Source organism: Chlorocebus sabaeus, chromosome 24, assembly GCF_047675955.1.
Source record: "Chlorocebus sabaeus isolate Y175 chromosome 24, mChlSab1.0.hap1, whole genome shotgun sequence".
NCBI lineage: Eukaryota > Metazoa > Chordata > Mammalia > Primates > Cercopithecidae > Chlorocebus > Chlorocebus sabaeus.
Window position 1 is genome coordinate 47,139,164 of NC_132927.1, and position 12,426 is coordinate 47,151,589.

At 45.4% G+C, this 12,426-nt stretch overlaps 1 protein-coding gene across 1 annotated transcript in view; it reads right to left on the bottom strand.

The window, feature by feature from the left end:
* Positions 1-12,426, bottom strand: part of MAP3K9 (mitogen-activated protein kinase kinase kinase 9) — an 88,967-nt gene that overhangs the window by 68,733 nt on the left and 7,808 nt on the right. The window contains exon 2 of the mRNA XM_007987160.3: positions 11,371-11,784. Coding sequence (XP_007985351.2) covers positions 11,371-11,784 — 414 coding nt within the window. The remainder of the gene's footprint in view (positions 1-11,370; positions 11,785-12,426) is intronic.

The window sequence follows — 12,426 nt, forward strand, 5'->3', positions numbered from 1 at the left end:
GGGCTACTCGGGGCTGCCTAAAATCCTCATGCACCACTTTAGAAAGGGAAATTCAGCCATATCCTGTGTGCAACTAAAATAACAAGGAATGGAAAGAAGTTTCTCCTACTCCTTAGAAAGGAAAAAAAGCGCAGTGCCATTTACTGAATCCAGTGCCTGTGAGATACTGACACATAATAGCTCACATTATCTTAAAACAGTATTGCTCATTTCTGTGTTGTTCATATTTTACAGATGAGATTTCCTGCAACTCCAAGAGGTTAGCCACGTGCCCAATGTCAAGTGCTCAAGAAGTAGCTTAAATCCAAGTCTATCTAACTCCCAAGCCAGTGTTTCTTCCATTAGACCACAGTGGTTCCCAAAACCAATCTTAGGGGGAAAATGCTTTCTTCTCAGATCAAAACCTTCAAGTTTTCTACAGACAGCAAAAAGTTTAGGGAAGTTAGGAACGAAAGGGACATGCAATTCACAGCTTTTAATATGTCCAATTTATATGTCTTGCTTTTACAGTATCGTGGACCACACAGGGGACATGTCTTTCCCTTACTCTGCTGGTGAGTGGGATATATGAGGCACAATTAAAGTTGCCTAAGTGACCCTGAGCCCCACCTGGAAAAGCCCTATGTTGTTTCAAAAAAGTGAGCAGGAAGCAAGTGTAAATCAAAGCAGCAGCAAAGCTCTGAGATAGCAGGATGCACCTTGCTTAGCTCCAAGGACAGAGTAGCGGGCGACTAACTGTGTCCTGCTTCTAGCAGGAAAGCTGTCCTTGGATTATTGTGAATCCCCAGGATGGTTCATGTGACCAGAGCATCTTCTCTCAGCAAGGCCATCTGTCATGCCCTGAGCAGCAGTGGGGGAAGGGGAGCACTTGTGGGCTCCTGTCAACTGTTTTCTCCACTAAACCACTCGGCAAAGATTCCGTTTCAGGAGATTCAGCCTCAGCCAGAACAAGCCCCGAAATGGGGAACCTGAGCACACTGTAGCCTGACACACAGAGGCAGACAAACTGTGTAGTCACTAACATTCCCAAACACACAGACATTCATGCTTTAAAGTCCTGGGCAGGACCTCAGAGGCCACTTGTCCAAACCTCTCATTTTCCAGATAAAGAATCTGAGGTCCAGAGAGATCACAGATGTGCCCAAGGCCACCCGGCCGGTCAGTGTCAAGGACAGCCCTGGGGCCCATGTTCCTTCCACTGCACCAGAACACCTCTTACACAGATGCCCACTTTAAGTTCTCTGTAATGATACTGATTCATAACCTTCACTGACTCTTACAATAATAAGAGCCCTGACCTTTTCCCTCCAAAATGAATGTATCCACATTTTGCATAGATTCCAGGTGGTTCCCTGGCCCTATGTTAATCTTTACGTTATAAGAGGAACAAAGTGCGGTTCTAAAGGAGGCTGTCAGGGGTCTTGAAGGAGACTCCACAGTAAGGACCTGGACTCCCAGGACATGGGACGGAAGCTCATTTTTCTCCTGACTCAACCAGACCACTGACATCACCGCTTTGTGTGCCATCCATCAGTGACCCTGAGCTACCTCATTAAAACGAGGTGAAGAACCAGGTTAAGGAACGGAAAATTTTCCAAGAGATGCGGAGGAAAGCAGAGATAGGCAGGCTCTTCTCTCATCTCCTTAGAGATCCTGAAGGACAAATCTTGAACCTGAGCAATGACGGTGCCACAGACCACCTGCAAACTGTGGTCAATACCTAGCTCTTACCAGGTTTGCTTGGGAAGGGATGTGGGGAAGGGAAGACACAATAAAATTCATTATTTACTATCAAGGCAACAGTGGCTCGAATCAGAGGAAACAGATCAAAGACGAAGAGACTAAATATTCATCTGGAAATCAGAACCCACAGGCCTTTCGAAGCCTTTCTTGCCCTGAACTCAACCCCTCACCAAGGCTGTTTTCTGCAACTAAAAGCTCATAGTCCAGAAACTCCAACTTAAGACCCTTCATACAGCACAAGCTTCTGCTCCAAATCCAGCACAGCATTACGAGAGCTTAAAAGTTGCCAGGCGTGGTGGCTCACACCTGTAATCTCAGCACCTTGGGAGGCCGAGGTGGGTGGATCACAAGGTCAAAAGATCAAGACCATTCTGGCCAACATGGTGAAATCCCATCTCTACTAAAAATACAGAAATTAGCCAGGCGTGGTGGCACGTGCCTATAATCTCAGCTACTCAGGAGGCTGAGGCAGGAGAATTGCTTGAACCCGGGAGGTGGAGGTTGCAGTGAGCCAGGATTATGCAACTGCACTCCAGCCTGGCAACAGAGTGAGACTGCGTCTCACAAAAAAAAAAAACAAAAAAAAAACAAACAAAAAAAACAGTTGCCCGGTGTCCTGAGCTACTTCCCGCCCCACTGAGTAAGCTGCAGAGAACCTCCATGGTGATGAAATAGGAAGAGGCAGGCAGGACTCTAGAGCAACCACTGGGAAATGAAGGCATGTGGCCCACAAAGAGATCCACTCCCCTTAAGAATCCCTCTCCACCAACCACAGGAAAGGACGGAGGCAAGAGAATCCAAGCGTGCAATTTGCCTCCCAGGAGGCCACACTGTACAGGGCACTGGGCCTGCTGGCCTCCCTGCCTGGAACCTCCATGCCCCACCTTCCCTTTCCACTTTGCCTCCACTCTTCACTCTCTCAGATCACATCGGAAACAAAACTTCCTCAGAGAATTCTCCAGCACTCCTCTTGAGGCACGTCCCGTTATCCGCCATGCTCATGGTACTCACCACAGTCTTGACTTTATATGTTGTGCAACTTTATTTTGATCAAGGTCCTTCTCCTTACCTCCACACAGTGAGCTCCTGGAGGGGAGGGCCCGTAAATGTTTTTGTTTGCTGCTCAATTCTTAACACCAGGCACTTAGACTGGCCCATAAAAGAAAACCAACTTTGCGCAGCAGATGGCCACAAAGGCACAGGACAAAAGGGAAAGGCAAGGTTCCCAAACCACGTTCAAGAAGCCGAGATGCAACCAGACTTGCAAGTCAGATCTCTGGCCTCACTGGTTTCTTCTGCTGAGTCTTGCTCACCCGGCTGGTTATTTGCTTCATTTCAGCTTTATTCACTTACATATTTATTTTGGCTTGTAGAACATGTCTCTGTATTCATGGGAAATGCTACCCATCAACTGAACAGGATGCTCTGAGACATACCAGGTGGCTGCTAGCTAACCTCTGGCATAGCCTCCTGCAACCAAAAGATAAATCCAATTCTTTGAGCGCTTGTACACTTTTGCCTGGGTATACTTTTGCCTAGGAAAATCCTCAAAACACATCCATCATCCTCCAACTCCCTGTTAAGGAACACGCAGCAAAAACCACCAAAGGACCTGACTAAGGGAAAAAACAGGGAGAGAAATTCAGAAGTACCTGAGCCAGGTAATGCCAGAAGTATTTCATTTGGAGAGGCCTCCATGAAGCATACAAAAAGTCATTTACTTACCTACCTCTCAAAAAGGACCAAGACTTGGGTTTTCCAGCTGATACTTCACCGCTTTCCAGGTCCACTCTGGGAAAGCTTTATTGCCTATTTCATTCTCCTGTAGGAAAAAACTGCTTTTACGGCTACTCCTCATCCTTTTTAGAGGCAAGTCTAATGCCACATTATCCCTGGCCAGGGTGCCTAAGCCTTAGCTGCTTCCTCCATCAGGCAGAATGGGCTCTACCACACGTGCAGGACAAGGACACTAGAGACTGGGATCCAGCGGGTCACAGGGTGCCACACGTCTGGCAGCCAGCAAACTCATCAGCCATGAGAAATCCTACACAGGAAAAGCAGTCAGGAGCTTTGGCCAGTGTGTGGTCCAGGTATACTCCAGGGCTTAGAATGTTAGAGCCTGCTGAGCTGAGGCCAAGGGGAAGACAAAACCTCTGTCATCCTCACACTGGTGAAAGTATGTCTTCAGCTTCCTGACCTTGTGAACTCCAAGAGAAGGCTGGAGATGAGGACAAGGTCAAGTGAACAGAATTGGGAGGGGGAGATGCTACATGGACCTCCAGTTACAAGAGGAGCAGCCAATCCAACAACTCAACAAAATTGGAACAGGCACTATGAGGAGCATGACAGGCAGTCCCCAAGTTGGGAACAAAGGGAGTACTGAGGCTGGACAGAACAGACTGGGAGTAGACCCGACAGCACCGGGCAGTGGTCTGCTCCAGCAGCTCCTAGCAGCTGGCAACTGGCTACAGTGGAGACATGGGCCGGTGAGTTAGCCAGGGCTGGTGATCAGGAAAAGTGTGAAGAGGAGAGGAGGCAGAGGCGTTTGGGATTAATAACGAATGCACTGTCACACCACCACACTCCAGCATCCAAAACAGGTGGTTGGGCTCAGACAATTAGGATGGATCAAGGGCCAGGGGATTCTAATGAGGATGAAAAGCAAATTCCATGTGGCTGGGGCTGGTGGCTCACACCTGTAATCCCAACATTTTGGGAGACCAAGGCAGGTGGATTGCTTGAGCCCAGGAGTTCAAGACCAGGCTGGGCAACATGGCGAGACCATCTCTACTAAATAAAAAATAAAATAAATAAATAAATAATTCCACACAAGTGAGGTCTGAATGACATCCATGGATAAGAGAAAGGGAATGTTTATACTTTGGGATCCCATAAGTAAACCAGTTCATGTGATATTTTATTCATTCATTCATTCATTCATTCCTTTTATCTGTACATTTATTGAGGACCCTACTATGCACCTGGAACTATGATGGGAGCTAAAGACACAAAACCTATTTGGAGATGTAAGGGATGCTCCTGAAATCTTAGCCAACAAAAAGAGGCCAGGTTGTATAACTTGGCAGGTTGGCCTGCAGGCCAGCATGGTGTTTTGTTTTGTTATGGCCTGTGAATGCCTACCAGCGCTTTAGACTGACTCACCCTGGCTGGGTGGCAGTTGAACTCCCAGCCATTAGACCAGGGGTTCTAGTCTTTTGTCATGAATTCTTCTACGAATTACCAGGTAATACACATTTATCAAATGATGACTTAGCACTGACTATAGCAAGTATATGTGATGGGCTACCAGAAGCAGCCAGGTTTGAGCTGAGCACAGAAAACTGCAGAGACGTTGGATAGGCAGAGAGACGAGGCGAGGGCACCCCTGCCAGCAAGGGTGAAAGGGGAGACCAGCTTGGCTAAAGAAGAAAGTGCCTCTAGAAGAAGAAAAGGCAGCAAAGATCTCATAAGCATTTAAGCTGACATCTGAAAAGAGGAAGGCAGGTGTGCCTAGTCCCAACCCAAAGACAGTTCACAACTCACCTCTGCTCTTTGAGCTATAAAGTTAAGAATGAGTTGGTTGAAACCCAAAAAAGGTACAGGCAGGGGATAAATCAAACATTAATGCGATGTGGATGCTGTGGCCTTGTGAGCAGAATGACATTATTCCCAATTATATGAAACTAAAGCACTAGGCCACACAGAACAACAATGAAACACCCTAGTTGTCCAACAGGAGTGTGCAGGCAATAGTGTAGTGATTAGGGCCACAGGCTGACAATACACTGACGGGGGAAGAGAAACGCATGCTACAAGCAATATTTTTGTTAGGATATTATCTAGGGGTAAAAATAAACACGCAAAAATGCACCAAAAAACTGGAAAAACACACAGTGTTTCCACCTGTGTTTTTCTGTTTTCTTTTTCTTTTCTTTTTTTCTGAGAATGTCTCACTCTGTCACCCAGGCTGGAGTGCAGGGGTGTGATCTCGGCTCGCTGCAGCTTCTGCCTCCTGGGTTCAAATGATTCTCCTGCTTCAGCCTCCCCAGTAGCTGGGACTACAGGCATGTGCCACCAGGCCTGGCTAATTTTTTATATTTTTAGTAGAGATGGGGTTTCACTGTGTTAGCCAGGATCTCCTGACCTCATGATCCACCTGTCTCGGCCTCCCAAAGTGCTGGGATTACAAGACTGAGCCACTGTGACCAGCCTCTTCTTTTTTTTTTTTTTGAAATGGGGTCTCGCTCTGTTGCCCAGGCTGGAGTGCAGTGGCTCGATCTTGGCTCCCACAACCTCCACGTCCCGGGTTCAAGCGATTCTCCTGCCTAGCTTCCCAAGTAGCTGGGACTATAGGCGCATGCCACCATGTTCAGCTAATTTTCTTGTTTTTAGTAGAGATGGGGTTTCACCATGTTGGCCAGGCTGGTCTCGAACTCCTGACCTCGTGATCCACCCACCTCAGCCTCCCAAAATGCTGGGATTACAGGCATGAGCCACCACACCCGGCCTCTCTTTTTCTTTTATTTATTTATTTATTTTGAGACAGAGTCTCACTCTATCGCCCAGGTTGGAGTGCAATGCTACAATCACTGCTCACTGCAGCCTCAACTTTCCGGGCTTAAGCGATCCTCCCACCTCAGCCTCCCAAGTAGCTGGGTCCACAGGCATGCACCACCACACCCACCTAGATTTTATTGTATTTTTTGTAGAGATGGGATTTCACTACGTTGCCTAGGCTGGTCTCAAACTCCTAGGCTCAAGAGATCCGCCCACCTCAGCCTCCCAAAGTGCTGGGATTACAGGCTTAAGCCACTGTGCCCAGCCCTTTTCTATATTTTCTAAGAGAAGGAAAGAAATTATTTAATATGAATAGAAAAATAATGAGACTACCTTCAACGTTTTTAGTTTGCAAAGCTTTTTCATATTACTTGAATATTCATATTTTTACTTATTTAACTTTTTTTTTTCTTTTTTTCTTTTTGAGACAGAGTCTGGCTCTGTCACCCGGACTGGAGTGCAGTGGTGCAATCTCGGCTCACTGCAACCTCCGCCTCCTGGGTTCAAGTGAGTCTGCCTCAGTCTCCCAACAGCTGGGATTACAGGCGCCCACCACCACACCCGGCTAATTTTTGTATTTTAGTAGAGACGCGGTTTCATCATGTTGGCCAGTCTGGTCTTGAACTCCTGACCTCGGGTGATCCTCCTCCCTCAACCTCCCAAAGTGCTGGGATTACAGGCATGAGCCACCACGCCTGGCCACTTTAACTTTTAATGGCCACTATTAAACTGTTCTTCCACCAAATGCCATTATGCCAAGCCACTTACTATACAAAATCCTGAAGTCCATCTACCTGCCCCCAAAAGGACAACCTTTCCATTTAAGACCATCTTTCAACAAGTGTTTGCTAACAATCACATAACTGGTTTTCCCCAGTCTGATGGAGCAGAGACACATAAATCCATTTTTATAGCCAGAGGCTTTTTACAAGTAGTTTTAGGGTGTGATGCTTAAGTTAATGATGTAATGTGGTAAAGTAGTATAAACCAGTAGTTAAGCCAGGGGTCTGAGCCACACGTCCCAGGGCCTGGCTAAACTTGTTTGGCTGTGTGATGCTAGCCATCTGAGGTAATAGTTCATACCAATACGTGTCCTGCATTAAGATTCCATGGTAAGACTGCTAGCTGCCAATTCCTCAGTGGCAATGCTCTTCCTTGGTAACGGACCCTGATTCTCAGCTGGGCTCACTGACACCCAGCATAAAAGCCTCCATCTCTCTGGTCTCCTCTGCAGTTAGCGATGGCCACGTGACCACAGTCTGGCCAATTAACACAAGCACATACGGCACGCTGGACTTCTGGGAAATTAATAGGAGCCACCTCAGCCACATGGGGCACCTTTTCTGTACTTCTGCTTCCTCTCCTCCTTCAGGCCTGTGACCTGGACCTCATAACTGGCACTCCAGCAGCCATCTGGACTACAGGGTGACAATGAGGATGGAAGCCAAGTACTGGGATAAGGGAGTAAAAAATAGAAGCCTGGGTCCCAGACGACTATATGGAGCTGCCCTAAAATCCTCCAGACTTCTTTTCAAAGACAAGTAAATGTAGACCTTGTTCAGCCACTGTTATTTTGTTTGGCTTTTCAGGTTACGTACGGTCAATCTAAACTCAATGCAGATTCTTTATCAACATAGGATACTATATGCCATACATGTTTCACTGCCAAAAAATGGCAAATGACTTTTTAAAGCAGATGACCAGGATAATAAAACATTTTAATAAGTCACTTTTTACTGAACCTTTCTAACAGCTAGGCGTTTATCATCAACTGCTTTCTCTTTCCCACAAAGACAGCTCCTGTGTATACATACTCTTTTCTCTAATGGTCAAAGTCAACTAACACATATAATTCCTAGTATTTTGCCCTCCCATGACAATGACCAAAATCCAACTCTCCAGAACCCTTAACAAAGCAAGGAAAACAAGCCAGTGTTCCCAAGTCTATGAAATACAAAGAAGTTATGGCTCCCAAGCTGGAGGCAATGGGCAAAGAAGTGGCATAGCACTTCTAAGATAATTTTCAGCCTGGGCCACAGAGCAAGACCCCTGTCTCTATTTAAAAAATAATAATTAAAAAAAACAAAAACAAAAAGGGCTGGGCACAGTGGCTCATGCCTGTAATCCCAGAATTTTGGGAGACTGAGGCAGGCCGATCACCTGAGGTCAGGAGTTCCAGACCAGCCTGACCAACATGGCAAAACCCTGTCTCTACTAAAAATACAAAAATTAGCTGGGTGGGGTGGCGGGCGCCTGTAATCCCAGCTACTCAGGAGGCTGAGGCAGGGGAATTACTTGAACCTGGGAGGCGGAGGTTGCAGCAAAGCCGAGATCGCACCATTGCACTCCAGCCTGGGCGACAGAGTGAGACCCTGTCTCTAAAATAAATAAATAAATAAAAAAAATAAAAATAAAATACAATCATTTTCAAGTTATGCACACATTGCAATGGAATAAGAACGGTGGCGTCATCGAGGCTCATATTAGATGTACACAATCCTTGGCAAACATCCACCCACAGACAAATGTCAAAGTGCTACCCCAACACACATGTAAGATTTACAACTGACATCAACATCAGTGCCAACCATGCAGTCCAGTGGACCAGAAACATTACTGGGTATCAACCATATTGAGAAGGTCCTTTAAAATACTGCCGAATGTTTAAGTATTATACAACTCCTGCAATCCTGATGGCTCCCCCGTGGCAATCCTAAAACCCACGTAAGGAAAAAGAAAGGACCAGAGTTTTGTCTCCTGAATAACAGAATGACACTCAGGTCTCTTGCCCTCTCCTACAAACAGCAGAACCTTAACAGGGTAACTTTTCCTGCATCAGAGCCTCCGTTCCTAAATACAAATCTCTTAGGAGGTAAAAACGTGTACGCGGAGCTTAAAATTACACTCAAATTCAAAATTTCATCAAGTAAACTACTAACTTTTACAACTTTGTTATCCTAGCCCAACTTTCTAAATGGGCGCAATTATGTAACATTACAGTACTTTGCCTAGTTCTCTCAACATGATAAAAATATTAGAAAAAGTAAAATAAACAAAATTTAGCTTCTCCATTACATTTTCACATTTTCCAGCAGTACATCTGCTTTTTACCCCATCACTTAAAGCAATCTCTAGGTAGAAATTACTTTGAAAAGAGGTCATCAAAAGTTTTAATTTATTTAAAGAAGAGAATTTGAGTCGGGGGGCGGGGGGGATGAAAATCATCATATGATAAAGAGACAGGGAAATGGCAAAGGGAAAAAGAGAAACCTGATTTTTTATGTAACTTAAATACTTCACATGCATCATATCTAAACACATATCTAATGTTCCATATCCTTACAAGAAGGAGTTTTTCTATTATTAAGGGGGGAAAGAATACAGGTAGAAAAGATAAATGTATATTTGCATATATATAAACCAGATACGCGTTAAAAATGTCGGGAAGGATATGCCAAATGTAATAGTTCTTCTCTCAGAAGGGAAACATTATAGGTTAACTTCCTCCTCTTTTTAGCTGCACTTTCTAATTTTCTACAACAGACACTTACTACTTACATAATTTTTTTTTAAGAGCCTAGGTCTCACTATGTTGCCCAGGCTGGTCTCAAATTCCTGGGCTCAAGCAATCCTCTTGCCTCAGCTTCCCAAAGTGCTGGGATTACAGATGTGAGCCACTGCGCCCCGCCACTACTTACATAATTTTAAAATGTAGTGTTTTTTTCTTTTTGTTTTTGTTTTGTTTTTTGTTTTGTTTTGTTTTTTTGAGACAGTCTCACTCTGTTGCCCAGGCTGGAGTGCAGTGGTGCAATCTTGGCTCACTGCAGGCTCCGCCTCCTGGGTTCACGCCATTCTCCTGCCTCAGCCTCCCAAGTAGCTGGGACTACAGGTGCCCACCACCACGCCTGGCTAATTTTTTGTATTTTTAGTGGAGACGGGGTTTCACCATGTTAGCCAGGATGGTCTCGATCTCCTGACCTCGTGATCCGCCTGCCTCGGCCTCCCAAAGTGCTGGGATTACAGGCGTGAGCCACCGCGCCCGGCCTTAAAATGTAGTTTTTAAAGTACACAGATTCACAACAGCATCAACAGAAAAATAAACCACATCTGGAACAGCCTGGAACAAAACAAAGTCTGAAGGATTTCTAGGCTCAAAGCTGAAGGATACAGAGAGAGTGAAGTCCCTGTGGGCCCATGCTACCCCCAAAGTCCTTCAACTCAAATGCCCTCCTCTCTGGGACAGGATGCTCCAAGAGATTTTAAGTACATACCATTATGCAATTGTGTCCTCTTTACCACCCAGTTGAGGTGAGAGAGAGCACAAACTACCACAGAAAAGCAGTGTATTCCTAACCCTGCTGAGTCAGCCGATGTGAAGGACTAGAGCTTCTACCAACTCACCATTTAATATTTAACACTTGCTTTAAATCCAGTTTATGGATTCCGGATGTTTAATAAACAGTTGCTTCTCAGTTCCCTGCTATTAAATACTAGGTTATTATGGCATTTAATTAATACCACCCTTGGGCTACCAGGATGTCGGTAATAGTACCAGCAAGTCATGCTCTCCAGATGGACATCACCACCTGAATCAGCTCAGTTTAAACAATAGGATTCTCTTCTTATAGCCCCTTCTGGGATGGGTACCTCAAGTTGAGGTGTTTAGGTAAACATTCAAACAGATAATAAAGGCTTGCTCTACCTCTTGTTCCACAAAAAGGAAAACTCCTTTAGTGATAATATTCACACTTCCCACAAGTTTTGTGCACAACATTGTCAGAATTACACATTCTGATATGTGGAAAAATAGTAGGCAAGGCCATTCTTGACTGCTAAAAAAAAAAAAGCTCAAAATTATCCCAAACTCCTCAGGCACCTCTTTCCTCTCTTTCTAAACCAATCTTTCTCGGCACTCATCTCACCTCCTACATCTCCATTCAAGGATGGAATGTGTTTAAGCAAGGAGTTTCACTGTCCTCTAAGGTTCCATTAGGAGGTCACTCCTACTGACATCATGGAGTGCATCTGCAACTGCTCTGAGCCCCTCCAGCCCCATCTCTTCATACTCACTGTTGCTGGACTTAAGGTCGCGGTGGATGATGGGGACAATTGCCTCATCATGTAAGTAGTTCATCCCTCTGGCAATCTGCACAGCCCAGTTCACCAGGATGTCTGGGGGAATCCTTTTCCCAGATAACACTCTATTCAAAGGTCCTCCACGAGCAAACTCCATGACCAAGCAGAGGTTGGGCTCCTTCAGACATACCCCTCTTAGGGCAATGATGTTGGGGTGCTTCAGCATGGTGAAGAGTTTGGCCTCTTGGCGAACATTCTCTATAGTCTGGCTGATGTCCTCATCGGGGTCATGGCGAGCTGCTTTCACAGCAACCTCATCCCCTATCCAGAAAGCACGATAGACCTTGCCAAAGCCCCCGATGCCAATAATCTCTTCCAAGGTTAGCTCCGTAAAATCAATTTCTAACACTGAGAAAGGGAAGAAAAAAAGAAGCAAGTCAAAAACATCTTGAAAACATCATATTTAACCTTTCATTTACCTGGATGGGTAAACACGGCAAGTTGTCTGTTTACTGGGCCTTTCTGTCTCCCCATTATAAAGCAAATTCCATAATGGCAGGAGCTGCAATTAATCTATTTTCCTTTGCATTTTCCTTAGTGACAGTCAGCACACGGTAGGCATTCTATAAATATTCATGAAAAAAATCCCACCTGGAAAATCATGCAGAATCCTGTACCAAAATCAACTATTGTAACTAAAGGGAATATGGGGGAGGTCCTTTTTTCCGTTCTTTCTTCCTTTAAAATACATTTAAATATAGAGATGGGGTTTTGCCATGTTGCCCAGGCTGGTCTCGAATGCAATCCTCCCACCTCGGCCTCCCCAGTTGCTGGCATTACAGGCATGAACCACTGCACCTGGCCGAGATCCTTTCTTTGAGACTTACTTAGCTTTACTGTGTGCTCAGTGGTGAGAAGCACCCAAATCAGTGCCAAGGCAGACACCCAACAACCAAACCATAGAATGAGAAGAGCTCCTGCAGAAGTATGATTAGAGGCTTAGGAAAATCACTAGCTCCCACAGCAGCACACAGCACTAAGGTGAGTGGG